Source organism: Stenella coeruleoalba (genome assembly GCF_951394435.1).
Source record: "Stenella coeruleoalba genome assembly, chromosome: 8".
NCBI lineage: Eukaryota > Metazoa > Chordata > Mammalia > Artiodactyla > Delphinidae > Stenella > Stenella coeruleoalba.
The window spans coordinates 45493142-45515908 of NC_137154.1; the positions used below are offsets into that span (position 1 = coordinate 45493142).

Sequence of the window (22767 nt, forward strand, 5' to 3'; positions counted from 1 at the left end):
GTACTTAATGGCATATGGGCAAAAAATAAGACCCTATAAATTCATATTTCTCCAAATTCCATTTCAGATTCTCTTCCTATAAATAAGTGAAATTGGCAGATTTTACTCCATAATGGAAAACAAAACCAAAATGCCTCAAACAGCTTAGTCTTAGTATTTTAAATCTATATATTTTTTCTCTTCATCAAGATAAATGCAAAATTATTTTGAACAACAGAATCCAGATGATGACTGAAAGAGGCCTAAAACTCTGTTCATCAGCATATTTGGGGAAATGCTCACATAGAATTAATTTATAGGCTGAGATGCCTGTCATTCCCAATTCTACATAATACAATAAGGCTAAATTTATTTGAAACAGACTTGCCTTTAGGCCCCCCAGATCTTGTGGCCAAGAAGAAAACTAATGAAACCAAAAGCTTTTGTTTGAAAAGATCAATAAAATTAATAAACCTCTAGCCAGACTGATCAAAGAAAAGACACAAATTACCAATATTAGAAATGAGAACGATAACATCCCTACAGATTCTACAGATATTAAAAGGACCATAAGGGAATATTGTGAACAATTTTGCATCAATAAAATTAAAAATTTAGTTGAAATGGACAAATGCCTTGAAAGACACAAACTACCCCACTCACTCAAGAAGAAATACATAACTTGAATACGCTTATGTCTATTAAGGAAATTGAAATTGTAGTTAAAATCTTTCCACACTGAAAACTTCAGGCCTAGGTGGCTTCACTGGTAAATTCTACCAAGTATTTAAGGAAGAAATAATAGCAGTTCTACAAAAACTCTTAACAGAAAATTTAAGCAAAGGGAGTACTTCCCAACTCAGTCTATGAGGCCAGCATTACCCAAGTCTGACAAAGACAGGGAAAGAAAACTATAGATCAGTATCCCTGATGATCATAGATTCAAATTTTCTAAACAAAATTTCAGCAAATCAAATTCAACAATATATTTAAAAGGTAATATACCATGGTCAAATGGGGTTTATTCCAGGAATGCACAGTCAGTTTCACATTTGAAATCAATCAGTGTAACTCACCATATTAAGGAACTTTAAAAAAACCATACATCATCTCAATAGATGCAGAAAAAGCATTTGACAAAATACAATATCCATTCCTTGTGAAAATGCTCAGGAATCTTCTCAAACTAAAAATAGTATCTATTAAAAAAAAAGTACAGCTAACATCATACTTAATAGTGAAAGACTGAACACTTTCCTCCTAAGATCAGGAACAAGATGTGAATGCCTGCTTCACCACCTCTATTCAACATTGTACTAAAGGTCATAGCCATGCAATAAGGCAAGAAAATGGTAATAATAAAGACATTCATGGGACTTCCCTGGTGGTCCAGTGGGTAAGACTCCATGATCGCAATGCAGGGGGCGCAGGTTTCATTCCTGGTCGGGGAACTAGATCTCACATGCCGCAGCTAAGAGTCTGCGTGCCACAACTAAGAAGTCCGCATGCCACAACTAAGAGTCCACATGCCACAATGAAGATCCCTCGTGCCACGACTAAGACCTGGCACAGCCAAAATAAATTTTTTTTAAATTAAATTGAACATTTGGGGAAAAAAATTAAATGATTTTAAAAAGACATCCACGCTAGAAAGGGAAAAGTAAAACTATCTTTATTCACAAATAACATGATGGTCCATGGAATCTATCCCCGCCCCCCCCCATAAAAGAAAAAAAGCTACTAGAATAAATGAGTTTAGCAAGGCTGCAGAATACATGCTCAGTATACAAAAATCAATACTGGCAATAAACCATTGGAAAACTGAAACTTAAAAATCATTACCATTTACAGCAGTATCAAAAAACATGAAAGAAATCTAGCAAAATACATTAAAGACCTGGACACTGAAACTATAAAACATTACTAAGAGAAATTAAAGACCTAAATAAATCAAGAAATACCTGTTGTTCATGGATCAGAAAACTCAATGTCGTTAAGATGTCAGTCTCCCCAAATTAATCTAAAGATTCAGTGTAATCACAATAAAACTCCTAGGAGGCTATTTTGTAGAAATTGGCAAACTTATTCTAAAATCCATATGGAAATGCAAAGGATCTAGAATAGCCAAAACAACTTTGAAAAAGAACAAAAGTGGAGGACTAGCACTATCTGATATTATTATAAAAGTATAATAATCAAGACAGTGTGGTAATTGGTACAAAGATAGACAAACAGATCAATGGAATACTGTCCAGAAATAGTTCCATACATATATATGGACAACGGGTTTTTGACAAAGATGCAAAAGTAATAGGTAGAAATACGATGTTACTTATTTGTGGAATCTAAAATATGATACAAGTAACATTTACAAAGCAAAAACGGACCTAGAAAACAAATTTATGGTTACCAAAGGGTAAACGGGGTGGGGAGGGATAAATTAAGAGTTTGGGATTAGCAGGTACAAACTACTACATTTAAAATAGATAAAAAGCAAGGTCCTACTATATATATAGCACAGGGAACTGTATTCAATGTCCTGTAATAAACCATTATATATATATATATATATATATAAAACTGAACCACTTTGCCATACACCAGAAACTAATACAACATTGAAAATCAGCTATATTTCAATTAAAAATTTTTAATGAAAAAAATTTAAAGCAATAGGTAGAGAAAGACTAGTCTTTTCAACAAATGGTACCAGACAATTGGATTTCCAGATGCAAAAAAAAAATTAACTTTGACCCATACCTTGCATCGATATAAAAATTAATTCAAAAGGGATCATAGATCTTAAATGTAAGATCTACTATAAAACTTCTAGAAGAAAACATAGGAAGAAATCCTTGTGATCTTGGGTTATTAGGCAAGGATATCTTAGATTCAACACCAAAAGCATCATCCATAAAAGAAAAAATTGATAAATTAGACTTTGTCAAAATTAAAACCTTTTGTTCTTCAAAAATCACTGTTACAAAAATGAAAAGACAAATCACAGAGTGGGAGAAAACATTTGCAAATCATGTCTGCTGGAGGACTCGTATCAAGAATATATAAAGAATTCGCAAAACAATATATAAGAAACAACCAACCTATTTTTTTTTTTTTTTTTTTTTTGGCGGTATGCGGGCCTCTCACTGTTGTGGCCTCTCCCGCCGCGGAGCACAGGCTCCGGACACGCAGGCTCAGCGGCCACGGCTCACGGGCCCAGCCGCTCCGCGGCACGTGGGATCCCCCCGGACCGGGGCACGAACCCGCGTCCCCTACATCGGCAGGCGGACTCTCAACCACTGCGCCACCAGGGAAGCCCCCAACCTATTATTTTTAATGGCAAAACATTTATACTGACCATCAAAGATATATAGGTGAAAAATTAGCACATGAAGATACTTGATATCATTTATCATTAGGAAATGCAACTTAAAATCAAAATAAGATATTACTAAATACCTATTTTCATGACTAAAATTTTAAAACTGACCACCCCAAGTGTTAGCAAGGATGTGGAAGAACTGGAACTTTCTAACACTGCTGGTGGGAATATAAAATTATACCATTGTTTGAGAAAACAGTTCTTAAAAATTTAAACATACCTACCTACCAGGTGATTCAGCATTCCATTCCTAGGCAGTTACACAAGAGAAATGAAGTCCTTATGCCCATAAAAGGACTCATACATAACTGTTCACAACAACATTATATGTAATAACCAAAAATCTAGAAGCAACCCAATGTCCATCCACAGGTGAATGAATAAACAAATTGTGGTATATCCATGCAGTAGAATACTATTTAGCTGTAGGAAGGAATTTAGTACTGCTAACCCAACAACATGGATGCATCTCAAATAATTATGCTTAGTGAAAGAAGGCATACAAAAAAAGAGTACAGGGCTTCCCTGGTGGCGCAGTCATTGAGCGTCCGCCTGCCGATGCAGGGGACACAGGTTCATGCCCCAGTCTGGGAAGATCCCACATGCGGCGGAGCGGCTAGGCCCGTGAGCCATGGCCACTGAGCCTGCGCGTCCGGAGCCTGTGCTCCGCAACGGGAGAGACCACAACAGTGAGAGGCCCGCGTACCGAAAAAAAAAAAAAAAGAGTACATACTTATGATTCCATTTATATAAAGTTCTAGTAAATGCAAATTAATCTGTAATGACAAAAAGCAAATCAGTCATTGCTTGCAGAGGAGGGTGCAGGAAGATGCAAAAGGAGCACAAGGAAACTTTTGGGAGTTATGGATGATATGTTCACTATGTCGATTGTGGTGATGATTTCACAGATGTGTGGAGACGTCAGAAGGTATCAAATTGTACACTTTAAATATATGCAGCTTATTGTATGTCAGTTATACCTCATTAAAGTTGTTTAAAAAAAAATCCTGCGGCTAACAAACCTCTAAACTCTCATGCATTCCCTGTAATAAGTTCTTAGCGGCAGTCTCTTTGGCCTGATCCCATTTCATCTATTAAAACAATACTTAACAGAAGGAGAAGGAAGCACGTGGATTGTGCCTTGTGGAGACCACTGTGGGGGGATACAGCAGAAGAGGCCAGGTGTCCCATTGACGAGGAAAAAAAGCCAATTAACTGGAAAAATTGAGTCCCTGGGATGTAGGACTAAATGGTGGAGAAAGCACCAGATTTTGTCTTGTGAATACAATCAGGTCTTTGTTTCTCATTATGGTAAAAAGACATTTCAGAAAATCCCTTGTATTTCTTAATGTCGGATTCCAAATGTGGTTATCTAGGCATTAATCAACCCAGCATTTGACTCAGGTCAATTTGATTTTTTTTTTCATTGAAGAAATTTTCATGCTTGTTGCTTAAACTGTTGCTGCACAGTAAAAAAAAAAAAAAAGAAAAAAAACAAATTGTTCAGCATCTTCTCTTCCACTTCCAACAGACCTGATAACTGACTCCAGTATGAGGACAGACTGTTTTTTTTCCCCAAGCAGTTAGCAACTGCAGGTGCCATTGTGGCACACAGATGCAGACACTGCTGCCCCCAAGCTCTCACACCTTAATGTTTTCTAAGCACCAATTCCAATTCAAGCAAGGCTGGTGCCAGCGGCCTTGGAGAAGTGTTAGCTTTTCTAACGTAATTGTGGAGTGCAGGGTTTGTGGTGAGCCCAGTCACTCAGTACAGTGGGCTATGAAAGCATTTTTCCACTTGTAGAGGAGTGCTTCTAGTCCTAGCATCTGATCTCCCTGAAATGCCTGTAAGTTCAACTTAAGGTCGTATTCGTCATCATTTCCATTCTACTTTACCTCAGAAGTGGGTCATGAAAATTATATTCCTAAGCGCATTAAATATCAGAATAATCAAGGAAAGATACAGTTATGTGTGAGGCAAGTGGTTTTTATGGAGAACAGTCATTGAGAGAAATGTTTTGTTATTCTGGAGCTTTGTTTAATAAGTTTTTAAAAGAGTTTTTTGAACTGTCATGGACTGGGTCAGTGGAAATAGCCCTGAACTCTTCTTCCCCTGGACACAGTGAGCCAAGGGTCTGGCCTGTGATTACCAAGGTTTATTCCAGGGGCTGTTGGGGCAAAGTTGTTCTTGGAGCTCACCCTGCCCAAGCACATTGCAGATTCTCCTCCCTGAGATTCTCAGATTGGTAGAGAACCAAGTTCTATCCTCTTGGACCTGTCTCCTTCTCCTGTCACACCACCCACAATCCAGGTCACCCCCCTCCATCATGTGTGCACCAGCCCCTTGAGGTGGTGCTACTGATTCTGAACCAGGAACCCAGGCTAAAGAGTTTAAGTTCTAAAACGTAGCATATGGCGCACAACCTCGCTATTCAGAGCCACATCCCAGTTGTCTCAGGGAAAGTGTTCCTGTCCTGGGGAGACCAGAACCAACTGGAAGGGCAGTGGCTTAGGTCAAGAAAGCAGGTCCACAGTACACAAGCCCATTGCTTAAGAGTCAAACTCTGTTTTAATACATCTTCTTAACATCCATTTTATGTTGTATTACTTATAATCTAAAATTTTAGTTCAATGTAAAAGCCAGAAAAAATGTTATAGAAAAAAAACCTTTAATCATCACAGAAAACTAGGTTTCTAATCAAATGATAAACATTGATAAAATCACTGATATCCAGATCATGACTTTAAATTCCCACTGATCTGTTGGGTAATCAACATATTGCACACATGTCTGCTCTGTTTGGCTGACCAAGTGTTGGTCTACATTGCCAAATTAAAACATGGAGAGGAAAGCTGGCTTTTAGACAGCCTGCCTCCAGTATTCATTTGAAACAGCTTTTAAGTAAATACAATTATGATTGGAACTTATCTCAACCAAGCAAAATTCTCTAACTGGTCATGAGAGAGTGAGCAATCCAAAGGTGAGATTGCTGGGTGGACTGGAGAGCATCACAAGGTCATCAGCCTATCTTCTGCCACATGAGATGGCTCCATGGAGTCTGCGTACAGGTTGCCTAGAGCACGCTATAGCTCAGTGACCGTTCCGGACTCTGCCTTCCTCCCACCCTCCCATGTCATTCCCTCATCCTTATTCCTCTCCCAGTGACCTCACTAAGTTACTGATGGAAAATTAATGTTAAAAGGCATAAGCTCCTCCCCCTTCCCTTGGCACTTGAACATACCCTTCTTTTTATCTACTCTTCTGTCCCTCCTCATTTTTAAGGCTGTTCCCTGTTTCTGGACCCTTAGCCTCATTCATTCTTGCTTTCCCAGGGCCTTACTCTCTTAGTTATCAGCTCTTTCTCCACAGTTTATTCTCTCTCTGTTGGCTCCTTCTACATTGCCCTACATTTCCCGACATTTCTTTTGTCGGGAAAACGTCTCTTGCTGTCGCCCCAAACCACCACCTTCTCTTCTCATTCCTGTCACTGCCAAACTTCTGTAAGCATAATTTTTCTTACTGTATTACACACTATTACACCACAAATGCCTAGAAAGCAAGAACCACAACTTATGATAATTTGCATATCAAGTATCTAGCACAGTATAAAGTAGTGAAGGAGGCACAGCCCGAGGAGCCTAGCAAGCCAGGGTTCAAATCTGGGCTCACTAGTTGCTGTGAATGACCTTGGGTAAATTATTTAATCTTGCTCATCTTCAGCTTCCTCATTTGTAAAGTGGGGGAGGGGAGGGTAATAATTCTCATCTTCACAGGATCTGAATAGACATTTTTCCAAAGACATACAAACGGCCAAAGGTACATGAAAAAGTGTTCATCACTCACTAATCATCAGGAAAGTACAAATCGAAACCACAATGAGACATCACCTCACACCTGTTAGAATAGCTGTTATCAAAAGGACAAGAGGTGACAAATGTTGGTGAGGATGTGGAGAAAAGGGAACCCTTGTTGGGAATGTAAATTGGTGCAGCCACTATGGAAAACAATATGGAGGTCCCTCAGAAAGTTCAAAATAGAGCTACCGTATGACCCAGCAGTCCCACTTCCGGATATATTAGAGGGAATGAAGTCATTATTTCAAAGAGATATCTGTACTTCCACATTCATTGCAGCATTATTCACGATAGCCAAGAAGTGGAAATAATGTAAGTATCCATCTATAGATGCATGGATAAAGAAAATGTTATATATATAAACATGAGAAATTCATTCAGTCATGAGAAAAAAGGAAATCCTGCCACTTGCAGCAATGTGGATGGAATCTGAGGGCATTATGCTAAGTGAAATAAGTCAGAGAAAGATAAATACTGTATGATCTCACTTATAGGTAGAATCTAAAAAAGCCTTACTCATAGGAACAGAGTAGAACGGTGGTTACCAGGGGCTGGGGGCGGGGGGATGGAGAGATGTTTGTCTTCCAGGTATAAGAGGAGTAAGTTCTGGAGATCCAGTGTACACCATGGCGACTATAGTTAACAAATACTGTATCCTATACTTGAAAGTTGCTAAGAGAATAGATCTTAAATGTTCTCACCACCACCAAAAAAAAAGGTAATTGTATGAGGTTATGGAGGTGTTAACTAACCCTCTTGTGATAATCATTTCACAATAGATACGTGTATTAAATCATCACATTGTACACCTTAAACTTACACAATGTTATATGTCAGTTATATCTCAATAAAGCCGGAAAAAAAGAATGCCTATCTTGCAGTGTTGTTATGGAGATTATATGAGATTACGTTTATAAAAAAAAACCCCTAGCATGGTGTCTGTCAAAAGGCTGGTTCCTTTCCGACTTCCACTCATGGTAGGGATTCAGTTGACTGAGTGACCAAATGGTCCCCTGCATATTTCAGGTCAGCACTCAGTGGCATGGCATCCACTTTTTGTTCCATTTGATTCTTATTCTTTTCTTTGCCTTGTGTGTTTCAGGTTCACAACCAGTATCCAACTGAGTTTGAATTCAATCCCTATTACTTAAAGTTCTTGGCTTTCCACTATGTGTCTAATCGCTTTAAAACATTTCTCCTGGATTCAGACTATGAAAGATTAGAGCACGGTATGTGTTTGCATGCCCTTATTCCATCTTTCTTGTTAGTTTTATGTGTTTTTAATTAAAGACACTAATAAAATAACCACCCCCGAGTGTGGCAAGGCCACTTTAAGGTTTTACTCTACAAACTACGAAAGTAGAATGGACATGAGTGAGTGAGATTATGTGCTGTGTTAGCTCTTAGGGGCTCCAAGTGGTCATCATGTAGCACCTTTGAAAAGTTAAATCTGCTTATTACTATTTTATTATCTCCAAGCAGTATCACTGTTAGTGGAGAAACACTTGATTCATAGTTTTTCCATCCCTGGTACACTCTGGTAGGTAAGCTGCCTGCCCCTGGAAGCAGTCTGTATAGCAGTTACAGCCATGGGCTCTGGAGCAAACAGAATAGTTAAATTTCAACACTGCCAGTTACCAGCCAAGTACTTTGGACAGGTTAGGTACCTCTCTGAGTTTCCTCATCTTTAAAATGAGGATAATAATATCACCCACCCCTTTGGGCCAGGATGATCCCATTAGGAAATATTTGTAAATTTCTTAGCACAGTTGCTAGCACAAAGAACTCAACAAATTTTAGACATCACCATTGTTATTATAATTTTTAATAGCAGTAATAGTTGTAAAGAGTAGATTCTCAAAAGCCAGTCAGCCCCTGTGAAAACATTTCCCCAAGGGGACTTCTACATTCTTTCTTTTGCTGTTTTTATAGTTGGGGGGAAAGGGGGATACACATGAGTATTTTTGTTAAGAAGACAAGTAAATAAAGAAAATCAGTATATTATATTGACTATTTTCAGTATATTATATATACCTGAATATTCATAAAGAAGACTCTCTTAATGGCTGAAAATATTTACTAATGTTCTCAGTTTAAAATATGAAAGCAAAGAAATACTGCTTTTCAGTGCATGCTATTAAAATTATCTAGCATGATATTTCATACATTTGGTAAAGGAGACAGCACTGATGAGACCATTTCCTTTCCTGTTTGTACTTCCAGACCTCTGTTGACTCATAAAATTGTCATTCCACACATCATAATCAGAAACCTTAATTTTTTAAGCACCCGTGTGTTGGGAAGACATTAAGTAGAGCTGGTTACAGTGGACATTAGAGTCACTTGGAGAACTTTTTTAAATGACTGATGTCTGGGGCCCATCCTCAGAGATTCTGATTTAATGGGTCTGAGGTGAGACCTAGGCACTGGGATTTTTTTAAGCCCTTTTTTTTTAAATGAGTGGCCAGGGTTGAGAACTACTCTTCTGCACTCTACAGTTGAAAGGTAGAGAAGAAACATTAATTAGTCCTGGGGGCCCCTCATATTATAGGATTTTGTGCAGCCTTGGGTATGAGACCCTCTTTTATGATAAATAAAATGCTTGTTGACTTTTGCCTGAATCTTTTCATTCAAAGCAAGACAGCACTGCTACGAGAGGCACCCTTCCTGGCCTTTTAAAGAAATACCTCCTGCCTCACCCTAACACATCTTCCTCTCTATTAAAAATAAAGTGGGCTCATGTGAGTAACAGATTGACTGTTTGAAAGGTACAAATATAGTACCTGAAGTGCCCCCCCCCCCCAACAAATTCAGCTTTTGTGTTTAAGTCATCCAAGGATACGGACCGCATCCTTCTGACATCCAAAGTCTCCATGACCATGATTTGTGGTATATATAAACTACCAAAGAAAACACTTTAAATAGCTTCATAATAAACAGCCAACAACTTTAAAAAGAAACATAAAATTATGTTTTTAACTGAGTTTCATCAAATCATTTTCCTTCCATTTTCTCTTGAAAAATGTGTAGAATGTCTCCTGGCATGGACCTCTATGAATCTAGATATAGACGCGGGATGTCGATTGGAAGGGAGTCATGCTGTCCTGCTAAATGCTTGGGAAAACTTTATCCCAGGTTTTTCTTCCATTTGGATTTGTTTCCATATAGCTATGAAGTCCATTCCTATCTTTAGCTTTGCAGTCATTTTCTAAGGCTTCTGCACGTGCGCTGCTGTTTCTAGAGCCGTGTGAAATATTCCATTTTTCATCTGCTACATGTGTCATATTTTTAGGCAAACTGTTGATTTATCTGACTTCTGTTTTGCTGATTTTTTTTTTTTTTTTTTTTTGGCGGGGGGATCTACAGGAACTTTATTTGATGATAAAGGAGACAAGCGTGCCAAAAGAGGAATTTGTATTTGGGAGTGTATCGATAGAATGCACAAGAGGAGTCCCATTTTCTTTAATTATTTATATTCACCAGTGGAAACAGAGGTACAGAAAGAAAGCATTTATGTTTCATTTTTGGAATATTTTGTGTTAAAGTTTTCCTTACTTTTTGAGCATATATAAGCTGTTTAAGCGTTTTATAAACATTCGACTAGGTTTCATACCAGAAGCTATTTAAAAGTTGATACACTATGGGTTTAGGTTATGATGGAATGGAGACGGATACCAAATTCTTGACCACAAAAATTAGGAGCTGGCCCCCCAACCATAGAAAGGATAACTTCAAGAAAGTCAGAGCAAGTCAACTTTCCCTGGGAAGAAAGAACAAACAAAACTTGAAACCTTAGCAGGCCGTGTAAGCAGAAAAGATTTCCCTAAGTCCATTTGTACCAAAGCCATGGAAGAACCCCTGTGAGAAGCAGGGATGTTTGGAGCCCAGCCCAAGAAGGATGACCTCTCAGGGACAGCCATCCTCTGCCATGCATGTCTGCATGAAATAGGCTCTGCAGTGGAGTAGACCACCTTACTCAGGAGCAAGGAAGGCCTGGCCCTGGGCCCCATGCAGTAGGACCTCACCCTGGCCTTTCTCCAGATGCACCCTTCTCATGAGGTGAGGTGTATGAGAAACCAAGGGTACATGCTTGGATGCCTCTCCTTCATCTAGACCATGCTGTGGCACTTCAAGATTCCTTGCCCAAATTCAAGTTAGTCACCAGACCACTTCCCCAAGCCAGTGAATGTATCCCTAAGCTAAAAGGGCAGCTAAGGAGTAGCTGTTTGGACAGGGAGTAGACAAGAGTTTAGCTGCATGGGCTGGGGTATATACACATGTTCATAAGAGACCCTCAGAATATAGGACAGAGCTGGGTCAAGAGGAGCAGGGCTTTAGGCCAAGAACTGGGAGCTGGGACCAGCTTTCCCAGTGCCACCACTTCCTGGTGTAGAATTCCCAGAAGTCCAAGAATTCTCAATTGGAGCCTGGCCTTCTAGGTCATTAGGAAGTTATATTTGTCAAGGTAGGAGCATAGAACATATTTTATCTAATAGTTATGTTGATGTATAATGTTTAAATATATAGATATATGGTATTTGAACCTCTATTCATACTTTTTCCCTGGACCCTGCAATGTTAGGGGCTGGCCTGCCAGTAAGCTTGGGGCACTTTGGGGTCAAGATGAAACTATATTTCAGAATTTTCTTTATACAGGCCCTGAAGCCCAATGTAAATGTTTCCAGCCTCAAGAAGTGGGATTACTATGTAGAGGAGACCCTTTCCACAGGGCCTTCATATGACTGGACAATGCTGACCCCTAAGCAGTTCCCCTCCGAAGACTCTGAACTGACCAGAGGAGCTGGGCCCCAGAGCCAGAGGAGAACAGTGTGGCCATGCTACGATGATGTCAGCTGTGCTCAGCCCGACGCTCTCACCAGCCTTGTCAGTGTAAGTCAGCCGTGTGTAGACACACTCTTGGGGCACCAGGGGACCTGGAGGCACATGAGGCCTCAGGAACTGAGCTTAGTTAAGACTGGTTCACCAGCTCCTGGACATAGCTCTCCTTACTTTGGGTTAGCACTATAGCTAGCACTACAGGAGCATAAGGACACCAGATTTGCTCCCATGGATCAGTGGGGAACCAGGCTCAGGTACTGGCAAAGAGTCTCAGTAAAAATGAGCTTTTCAGCGTTAGAAGGAAGCATTCGAGCAAATGGAGCCGTTTGCAGCTTCGCAGCTGTTTCAGCTGGCCAAGCAGCCTGAGTCAGGCCTGGGCTATGGCTTTTGTGGGTGCCTTACTTCCTCTGGTCAGAAGTGTGGGTAGCTGATGGCCTGATGGGAGCACTGCCAACCATCTTCTACAAGGAATATTCTGGAGTGAAGCCACCCTGGCAGTAGCTACCCTGATGAGAACAGCAGCCCTGAGGAAAGGGTTTGAGCCCAGATACGGGCCAAACAGTTCCTGAAGAGTCTTCTCCGTCCAGTTTCCTGACCAGGACGAGCGTGCTTCAGTGAAAACACGGTCACAGAGCCTGCCGCTCTGCTCTCCAGCTTCCCTGTCTGAAGGAAACTCCATTCCTTGGGCATTTCTTGGTTCATTTTTTCTACATCTGGTTTGAATCATCAGAGTTGAGGGGTTCCTCTGTCAAGGACAGACTTCTCATATACCTCAGCTATTACAGTTTGGACACCGGCCCAGTGCTTGACCTTTTGCTGTGGCCATCAGATGTCCTATGGGCTGGCCAAGGGTGAAGGTGTTGGGGATATTTATTTCATCTATTTAAGCCATCTGTACGAAAAGGCCCGGTTACAGGTCCTAATAAATCACCTTTGCCACAATGCATCACACCAGCTAGAGCTCCCACCTCTGTTCCTGGCTTGGGAGGCTTCTGAGGCCCCATGCTTACCATGGTTTTTCACTGCCCTCTGGCCACGCTGTTCATCTAGTACAGAGGGGGTGTGGCTCTGGGAACATCCTGATTTCTATGAAATACTTATCTGTCAGAAAACTCCTTTTAATTACTTTGCAGGAAATTGAAAGACTGGAGCATAAATTGAACCAAACAGCTGAGAAGTGGCAGCAGCTATGGGAACGGGTAACTGTGGACCTTAAAGAAGAGCCCAGAGCAGACCGTGTGAGTTGGCAAAACCCTTTGAAGTGCTACTTCTGAGCTTCTGGAGGGCGCTAGGTCAGGTGGGGCCTCTGCCGCAGGTAATTCAGGAGGTTTATGGCCAAAGGGAGGGTCATGCCCTGAGGGTCCAGGGCAGAAAGCTCCAGGTGACTGGGTACTTCCTGAGTGCCTCACTTTACCACAGTGACATAACACTTATGTTCCAGGGCCCTGTATCCAGGGGAAATTACTCCTGGTGTAGCGCCTCTGTGGTTTCAGCTGATCTTCTACCACATGAGGGAGGAGGGGAATGCCAAGACCTTATCCGCGCCAGAGAAAGAATCAGAGAAAATGAAATGTTTCAAATGAGCAAAATATGCTGCTTTCCGTTGTTCACACCCCCTTTTTGTTTCTGAATTAAGAAACATTTATTGTAAAAATATTTTTAAACCAAATACTCCTGTTTTCTGCTTCTCACAGCCCCTTCACCTGTAGTATGTGGAAGGGCTGTGCTGAGCACCACCCACACTTTGCATTCTGTTAACCCAGGGAGGGAGTGGCGTCTCAGCTCAGGCACGCTGGGACAGGCTCAGATCACACAGCTGATATGTGGGGCGGCCACCAGTCAAACCCACATCAGATTGACTCCAAGGGCAACAGAAGGGAAGTTAGGACAGATGAGTGTTCTGAAGAGCAGTTCAGGAAAGGAGAGGTTGGCAGGGTCAGATGTCACAGAGGAGTCAAGGAGAAGGGAGTGTAGAAGGAAGCCTCCAATGTGGTAGGAAGGGGTCCTTGGGGTGCCTTCTCCTGCCTTCAGATGGCAACTCAGGAGCTGTTATCAGACAGGCCACAGGTAGGTGGTGTCTTACTGCTTTTTTTCTCAGAAGAATAAAATAGTTTCTTAATTTTTTTTCTGATTATGAAAGTGAGATATGTGTATTCCTTTAAATAAGACAATATACAGAAAGTTATGAAATAGACAGAAATCACCCAAAATTTATAACCTAGAAATAAACCATTATGCCATCAAACTTGTTTTATAATTCTAAACACACATATAAAAGGGATTTACTATACATGCAGTTTTAAAAACCTGCATTTTTTTTTTACTTAATATGTGGCGTACATGGCCTTCAGTTTGTCCCTGTTATGTAAATCAGCATCATTTTTAATGGCTGTCTAGAAGTCCATTGTATGGAAATACCTTTTTTTTTTTAAGCAGTCGCATAATGATAGACATTTAGGTGGTTTCTAGTTTTCTGCTAGTTTCCTAAAAAACTCCAGGATAAACATCTTTTTATATATATTTTACATATACATATATATGGTCCAGTTTTTTCCTTGAGGTAAATTTTTAGAAGTGAAATTATCGGATCAGTTGCTTAAAGTCTTTGGAAAGCTTTCCTAGCTCCTGTTCTGTCTTTTTCAGCCCCAGAGACACCCTTTGGGCTCCCCAGGAATTGTGTCTACCAACCTCCCTTCCTATCAGAAGAGGTCTCTGCTGCATCTCCCAGACAGCAGCATGGGGGAGGAACAGAACGCCAGCATCTCCCCATCCAACGGAGTGGACCGGAGAGCAGCCACGCTGTACAGCCAGTACACGTCCAAGAATGATGAAAACAGGTTGACGTTGCTAAGCCCTCCCGGGTGTACTGAAAAAGCTCTCCCCACCCTGCCCTCGGCCACACCGCAGGCCCTTAATAAGCTAGGCCTGTGCCGTGCCGCCTTCTGTAAACTTAAAATGGATCCGCTTTAATCCTTTGTCTCTGTTTTAAATGCGTTAGATGGTTCTTGGAAGAGGAAAAGTCAAAATTACAACTAAAATAATGCCAAGAGGTTGTAGTTATTTGTGGCGGGTCCTGATTGCTATTGTCTCATGTCTGCCAGATCTCTTGAGGGAATGTGTGTTAGTGAGCACGTTTTCAGGGGCAGACTTCAGCAATCCAGCGCACGCCAGCTCAAGCAGAGAGGAATTTACTCACATAAATTGGGAAGGCCAAGGATGTGCCAGTTTCTTACACAGCATCTTCAGGCTTCTGTTGTTTGCCAGCTCTGCTTTCTCCCATGGGCTGCATCTACCCCAACATGGTATAAAAAATGGCTACTGAGAGCTCCAAACCTCACACGTTTGGTAATTCCAGCAGAAAGAGGCAGCCTCTCCCCAAAGGTCTAATAGAAAAATTCTAGGGGGAGCTCTGATGGATCTTTTTTGGATCATCTGGGGGAAATAGAGGCTTGACCAACAAAAACAACAGATATCCCCTTTACAGCACTTTTTAAATGAAAAATCAAATTAACTGCTATGTCATCATTATTTCTAGGTCCTTTGAGGGAACGCTCTACAAAAGAGGGGCTTTGCTGAAAGGTTGGAAGCCCCGCTGGTTCGTTTTGGATGTAACAAAACATCAGGTAATAAATACCATCACAGCCTATAGAAATCACTTCTCCCTAGGCTAGGCTCAGTCCCCGGCTGTTGTGTGACTCTCAGCAGAAAGGCACAGCCTTCATGTACAGAATGCTTTCCTAAGGCCTCTCATATGCTGCCTGAGGCTCCTCCATGGACCCAGTGAGGAGCAGTAGTCCTGAGACTGAGTGCAGCAGCCTTCTGAGAGAGTGCAGGTGTGTGCAGGCAGAGGCAGTGACTGCTGAGCCCAGAGCATTAAAAGCAATAGAACTCTGCTTTTTAATGCTCATGTTATCTCCTGCTACCTGCTCTTAAAACCCAGGCCACGAGAGGACCTGAGGTTTTCAGCTTGTTGCATACCACATGCACATACAGAACCCATGCCTATGAATACTCCCCAGAAGACAGATGACCTTCATCTTTGCAGCATAACACATCCATTCAAAATCGAGGGTGTTCATGTATTCAACAAACATTTATTGAACACTTTATCTGTGCCCATCACTGTACCTGGTACTAAAGAAGGCATCATTATCCCTCAGAGGTGACAGCAACAGAGGATGGAGGGAGCCCTGAAATAGGCAGAAGGGGATGTGCCCACCCAAGCCTGAAATCCACAGTGGGCAAGTACTAGACTGGCCCTCCCAGACCACGCTGGGAAGCCTTTTCCCCACTGCTAGGTCCTTTGCTGTGGCTGTAGCACCCCGCACAATCCTGAGTGTCAGAATCTTTGCTCCAGTGATCTTGGTTGGGGTGGAACCCAGCCCTTCCGCACCCTTCACTAGTGAGAGTCGCATGGCCTCCTACGTTCTGACCACAGACCTCACTGTACCTTGGACCTGACCAGTCAGCCTTGAGCAGCTTCTCAATGCATTTATGTCCAACATGGAGTCTGTTCAGAAAGATACAGACTGTTAGGCCAGTACAGTGCTCTTGTTGGACCTGCACCTAGATGACTCCTGACAGATGAATACTTTGCATGGGGACCCCCTTTCCCTCTGCTCAAGGAGTTTCATAAAGGTTACACAGAATCTTTGTGGAAGAATATAGAGAAGTTTTTACAGATATGTAATGGAAGCCCTTTTTAGGGGGCTGGACTTTAAACAACATTGTCTCTGAAACCATAGAGCCTACACTGTGTAGAAAAGTTTCATTAAATCACTAAATATAACAGGAGAATGTCATAATTTTTCTATAATTTACAATTACATCAAATTATATTTGCATTCTTGCCAGTCTTTTAGATTGCTTTAACACGAAAGGTATATGGTTTTTCTGTTTAGTCCTACTCACACTATGCCTGAATGGAGAGGCAGAGAAAAGTCTGAGGCCAGAACCACAGAGACGGAGGCGCCACACACATTCCTGCCGTAATAGATTATAGAGAGTGAAGTCCAGACTAATTTAGTTAGAGTGATGTCCAGTCCTTACACACAGTAACCACTCATTCAAATGTTGAGCTATTTATTGTTTTTCAAAAGTCACTTTATATCTACATGCTATTTGGAAACTTGCTTTTTAAATATAAGATAGCTTGGGGCTTCCCTGGTGGCGCAGTGGTTGGGAGTCTGCCTACTGATGCAGGGGACGTGGGTTCGTGCCCCGGTTCGGGAGGATCCCGCATGCCGCGGAGCGGCTGGGCCCGTGGGCCATGGCCACTGGGCCTGCGCGTCCAGAGCCTGCGCTCTGCGACAGGAGAGGCCACGGCAGTGAGAGGCCCGCATACCGCATAAATAAATAAATAAATAAATAAAGATAGCTTGGACATATTTTCCTACCAGTTCATAATAGATCTTAACATTTTTGAAATGTTGTATAGAATTCCATATTATTGATGTACCATCATTTAATTAACCAACACCATATTGACAGATATCTTTTCAGTTGTTAGCTAATAAAGGCAGTGCTGAAGGAAACCTCTTTATAGGTGTGTCTTTGCATGCTTGTGGGAGTGTTTCTGTAGGATAAATTTCTAGAGGTGGGAAAGGTGTATCAATAGGTATAAACATTTTAAATTTTAGTTCACATTGCCAAATTGTGCTCTAAAAGGCTTCTAATTATATCCCCACTAACAGTGTTTGAGAATACCTAGTGCCTTCCATTCAACCTGAATATTGTCAGCCATTTTAATATTTCTTAATCTAAGTGAAAAGTGAAATCTCATTGATTTCATTTACTTTTCTTTGATCAGTTAGGTTGTTCATCTTCTCAGATGTTTATAGGTCACTCACATTTCTTCTGTGACTTGCCTGTTGAAATCCTTTGACCATTTTTCTATTAGGTTGTTTATCTTTTTCTTCTCAATTCTAGGAATTCGGTATATATTCTAAACATTAACCCTTTTTTATATGTTACATATATATTTTTTTTTTACAGTTGTTAGTTGACTTTTTCTATGTGTAATACACTTATTTGTTCAAATTTCAAAAAATATGTCTTTTTCCGCCTTTCTCCCAGCTGTCTAATTCCTCTTCCTAGAAGCAACCAGCATTTTTAACTTCTTGTCTATTCTTCCAGGCATAGTTTAGCAAGATGTGGGAAAGTATTCAAATACATTTTGAAAAGCCATGCTGTTTTCCCTTTCTCTGTCTCTTATATCCCATGTATCTTTTTGGTTCCAGCTGCGATACTATGACTCGGGTGAGGACACAAGCTGTAAAGGCCACATTGATCTGGCTGAGGTAGAAATGGTCATCCCTGCTGGCCCCAGCATGGGAGCCCCAAAGCACACGAGTGACAAGGCTTTCTTTGATGTAAGTCGATCTTGCCTTTTCCTGGCTCTATTTGCACATGATCCCTTACAATCCATCCACCTCCAAGAATCATGGGGCCTCACAGCAATTGGTGGTAACTGCACATGGGTCACAGACCCACCCCGGCTGTGGGAATTGCTACAGAGCTTGAACCCAGCACTCTTCATTCCCAAAGCTGACCTCTCCCTGCTGTCCACATGTCTCAGAAAGGCTGCACATCGCTTTGCACAAAAGACTGCTTTAAAAGGGATCCAGCTACACGTGGAAGCAGATGAACGCCTTGTTAAATATTGTTAGTTATTCACTCACCACCTACTGTCAAGAACAGATATTACTTCCCTTTGTATCCATTGATCTTCATGCTTGATCATCCACAAAAAAACATCCTTAGTCACACATGATGACTGTCTGCCCTAACATCTTCAGCAGTCCTTAGGTGGGCCTTGGGGCATTTTATGGGCCACATGATAGGGGACTTATCTAATCCCCAGAGCCAAGCAGAACTTCATATGGAACACAGGTCATACTCTACGGCCCTGCTCAGGCTATGAAGCCATTTCCCTGACTCTGGGCTGCCAGTGTGGCCCCAACTGAAGACTTAGAGAAGGGGATGGAAAGGGGACATGAAAGCCAACCCCATAGTGGTGTGGATGAAGCTCGGCCTTCCTGGCGCCTGTGCTGCACTGGTGCAGTGCGTGGGCGGGGCCAGAGACTCCAGCCATTCCCGACCCTCTTCCTCAGTCAAGGAAGGCCCCGGGAAGATGCAAAGTCAGGCTTTCCTAGTGTGTCTCTCTTCTCTGCCAGGCCCTTCTGTTGACATCCCCCTTGACTTTGGGGGCCAGGAAAGTATAATGACTCTAAAGGCAATGACAGTATGGTAGTGGGAGACAGAGAAAATAACAGAGGTTCTGGGGCAGAACGGAAAGGGGAGGCCACAGGGGTTTATTTGCACACTTGCCCAAAGCCATAGACTAGCCCTGCCCTTCATCTCTGGTTCTCTTCATTTGATTTTACAGCTCAAGACCAGCAAACGTGTGTATAACTTCTGTGCCCAGGATGGACAGAGTGCCCAGCAGTGGATGGACAGGATCCAGAGCTGTATATCTGACGCCTGATGCCCATGGTCAACCCAAACAGAAGAGGGAGGAGGGGCTTGTGCTGCCAGATAGGAAAAAAGTGTGTGAGTCCTTGAGGAGCTGACAGCTTCCTGCTGGTTCTGATGAGTCATCCTAGGGCCTAAGGTTCTCCTACCCAGACTTAACCCATTCCCCTCTTTTAGCAGTTGCTAAACCTGCTTAGCCTGAGTGGGTGTGTTACACAGGTCTGGTCAAGAGCCCTAGGCCCTCCCTGTATCTTGCACTAGGTTGTTCTAACAGGGTCTTCATGGTTAGGGATCAGAAGAATGCTTCCTGAGCCGACCGTCATCCATCCCCTAGGCAAAGTGGCTACCACCCACCTGGGTCCTTCTTCATGAAAGATACATAGATCCTTTTTGTTCTCCAAGGTCCTAATATCCTTGGAGAGCTTTCTGACAAGCAAAAATCAAAATCCTCCAAGACTATCTTCCATTCTGCATAGACTAGGTTTCCCATCAAAGGCTCCTATTCTTACTACCTGACCTTAGAGATGCTCAGTTCTCTGGTGCTGTCAAAGGTGCTTCCGTGATACCTGCTCGACCATTGGGGTTCACAGCAAGACCATCAGTGCTCAGTGGCAGGCAAAGGGGGGCACACAAGATTATCCTGATGGAAAAAGATTGTCCAGAGAATGATGCAGTAATCACCAGGCCAATGCAGGAAAATACTGCTTCCAAAACACTGAATTTTCTAGGCCAAAGGTGCCCTGAGGATGCAGGACTTTGTGTTCCCATGTATTCTTCTGCTCCCTGACGGCTTCTTACACAAAATAACATGCAAAAAGCTGAATGCACTAACTCACAAAACAGACACTTGCACTGAACTAATAAAGTGGAGATGTTTGAGAGACAGAAGCCAGCTGTTTATGACCACACGACCCCTATGACAAGGGCTGTGTAAACCGAGGTCGCACTGTGGCGTGACTGGATACCCAAACGGCACCTCTGCACATGAACAGTAGGGACTTGTTTGGTCTTTAGGTTTTCTTTACTTCTGATAGCCTGTGTTTGTTCAGCTTAAGACACCAGGAATACTGTTTCTCATGGCACACAGAAACAGCTTTTCTGCAACGGCCGCTGCGGTTGGCTGGAGTCGTAGGTAGCTAGATCATTACATTTGTTTTGAAATGTTAATATGTTAAATACCAAACTAATATTTCAAAAATATGTATATATGAGTTCTTATATCCTTGTTTTTCAGATAGTCTGCTTATAATTTAATATAAAATTAACTGATTCATTCATAAAATTTCAGTAGTGAAATGGTTCCCTTTTTAAAAAGCCGCTTTGTAGATTAAAAATAAATCAGATTTTCAAATTTAAAATTATCTACACACTAGAAAATAGAATTGTGTTAATATATAAGAAATTGGGGGATGATAAGAATGAAGGATTTTTCTATCATTTTCAGTTTATAAATCGCCACCTGTGAAAATGGTTTTTGCACATTATTTGTATTTTTCTTTGTATATGAAATAATTTTTTGTACTCTGTAAAATATGGAGCCCGTTGTACCCGCAGCTATTTGAGACTTTACACAGTGCTGCTTTTGTAACTGGATTCTTGTAACTTTCATGAAGGCGCTACATGCCTTGCATTCACTAACCACCTTGAATTAAATTTATTTCTTAAGAAGAACCATCCCTCATTTACTGAAATAAAGTTCACTGTGCATTGCTTAGCACTCAGAAGGCAACATTTATGATTCATACGTGGGGCTAAAAGTTCAAGGGTAAAATGCAGCATAACCCATTTCTTGCCTTGGTTCTCTTAATGTCATCACTGCCCTTTGCTCAGGAAGTAACCAGAGACACTGGACAGGCTGGCCTGAGCTTCTGGGTTCTGGACGCACTGCTGCGGAGTTTAGGTGAGAGACGTGAGGCCGCCACTCCCACCCTGAGCCCCCGGTGAGCTGTGTGAAGTTGGTTAAGTGCTTCACCTCTTCCCGGTCGCAGTCCCACCACCTGTGGCACATGGCAATTTGTGAGAACTTTAGGCAGGAGAAATGTAACTCTAGTTTGGAAGGAGGTTTTTCTGCTTCAGGAAATAGTTAAACAGCACAGATGAAGGATCAGTGCTTTCAGTTCTGGACAACAGTTCCTCTAGATAAGCCCTTGGAGTTTACCTTGGGGACTCTAACTACATCTCGAATGGAGCCATCAGAATGCAGGTTCTCCTCAGGGCTGAACCTCTAAGTCTTGACATCCAGGAGCCCTCCCTGAGGGGGACCCCCAGGGTGAGGCAGTGGCATCCCCCTCTTAAGCCTTCAGATTTCCTCAGTCTAGAGGGCTCATGCGACCCAGGCCAGGGCCCTCAGGCCTTCATTAGCCCCAGGCCTCTCTTCTGAATGGCTGGCCCTGGGACCTGCCATTCTCTCCTACTGTGTCCCTGACATTCAGTAAGGAGGGAAGCAACGGGGACTGGGAGTTGAGCACAAGTGTCAGGACGCCCTTCATTCCGCCCGTCTTAGCTGTGACGGGGAGAAGGGCACTAGGTTCCAAGGAAGAAGGACTGGGGCCTGGTGCCCCTGCCCCCGCGGCTCCTGTGACAAAGCCTTTCTCCTCCGGGCTCTTGAAAGATGCAGACCCGAGGGAGCACATGAGCGCAAGCCCCACTCCCCAACACCTTCAGCCCAGGTTCTTTATTCTTACCTCCCAAACCCTCCGCCCAGTGGCCTCACTCCAGAGCCAGAGCGTTAACTGTTAATGGTACGGCTGGTTTGCTTCTCAGTGAAAATTGACATTTATAGATATTTCACTACGAGTTCTTTTAAGAGTTGTTAAGTAACCCCATTATCTCATAAAGAACTTCTGAATAATCTCAAGATTTTAGGCTGATAACCAGGAAATGCCCTCAGCTACGGCAACCAGCAACCAGAGCTATGAAATAAGCCAAAAATAAAGCAGTGCTGATGAAGAGATAGGGCTTGGAGCAGCACTGCCAAATAGACACATAATGCAAGCCACTTGTGTATCTTTTTTAAAAAGTAAAAAGAAATAGAGGGACTTCCCTGGTGGCGCAGTGAATAAGACTCTGTGCTCCCAATGAAGGGGGCCCGGGTTCCATCCCTGGTCAGGGAACTAGATCCCACATTCCACGACTAAGAGTTCCCATGCCACAACTGAGTTCCCATGCCACAACTAAGGAGCCCACATGCCACAACTAAGGAGCCTGCCTGCCGCAACTAAGGAGCCTGCCTGCCACAA

At 42.3% G+C, this 22767-nt stretch overlaps 1 protein-coding gene across 5 annotated transcripts in view; it reads left to right on the top strand.

The window, feature by feature from the left end:
* Window positions 1–21228, top strand: part of SBF2 (SET binding factor 2) — a 472518-nt gene extending 451290 nt beyond the window's left edge. For all 5 annotated transcript variants that reach the window (XM_079929044.1, XM_079929040.1, XM_079929042.1 and 2 more), the window contains 8 exons: window positions 8319–8445; window positions 10583–10710; window positions 11873–12106; window positions 13189–13293; window positions 14699–14892; window positions 15591–15678; window positions 18295–18426; window positions 19443–21228. In XM_079929044.1, the coding sequence (XP_079785170.1) occupies window positions 8319–8445; window positions 10583–10710; window positions 11873–12106; window positions 13189–13293; window positions 14699–14892; window positions 15591–15678; window positions 18295–18426; window positions 19443–19541 (1107 nt within the window). In that variant the 3' untranslated portion in view covers window positions 19542–21228. The remainder of the gene's footprint in view (window positions 1–8318; window positions 8446–10582; window positions 10711–11872; window positions 12107–13188; window positions 13294–14698; window positions 14893–15590; window positions 15679–18294; window positions 18427–19442) is intronic.
* Window positions 21229–22767: the final 1539 nt, after the last annotated feature.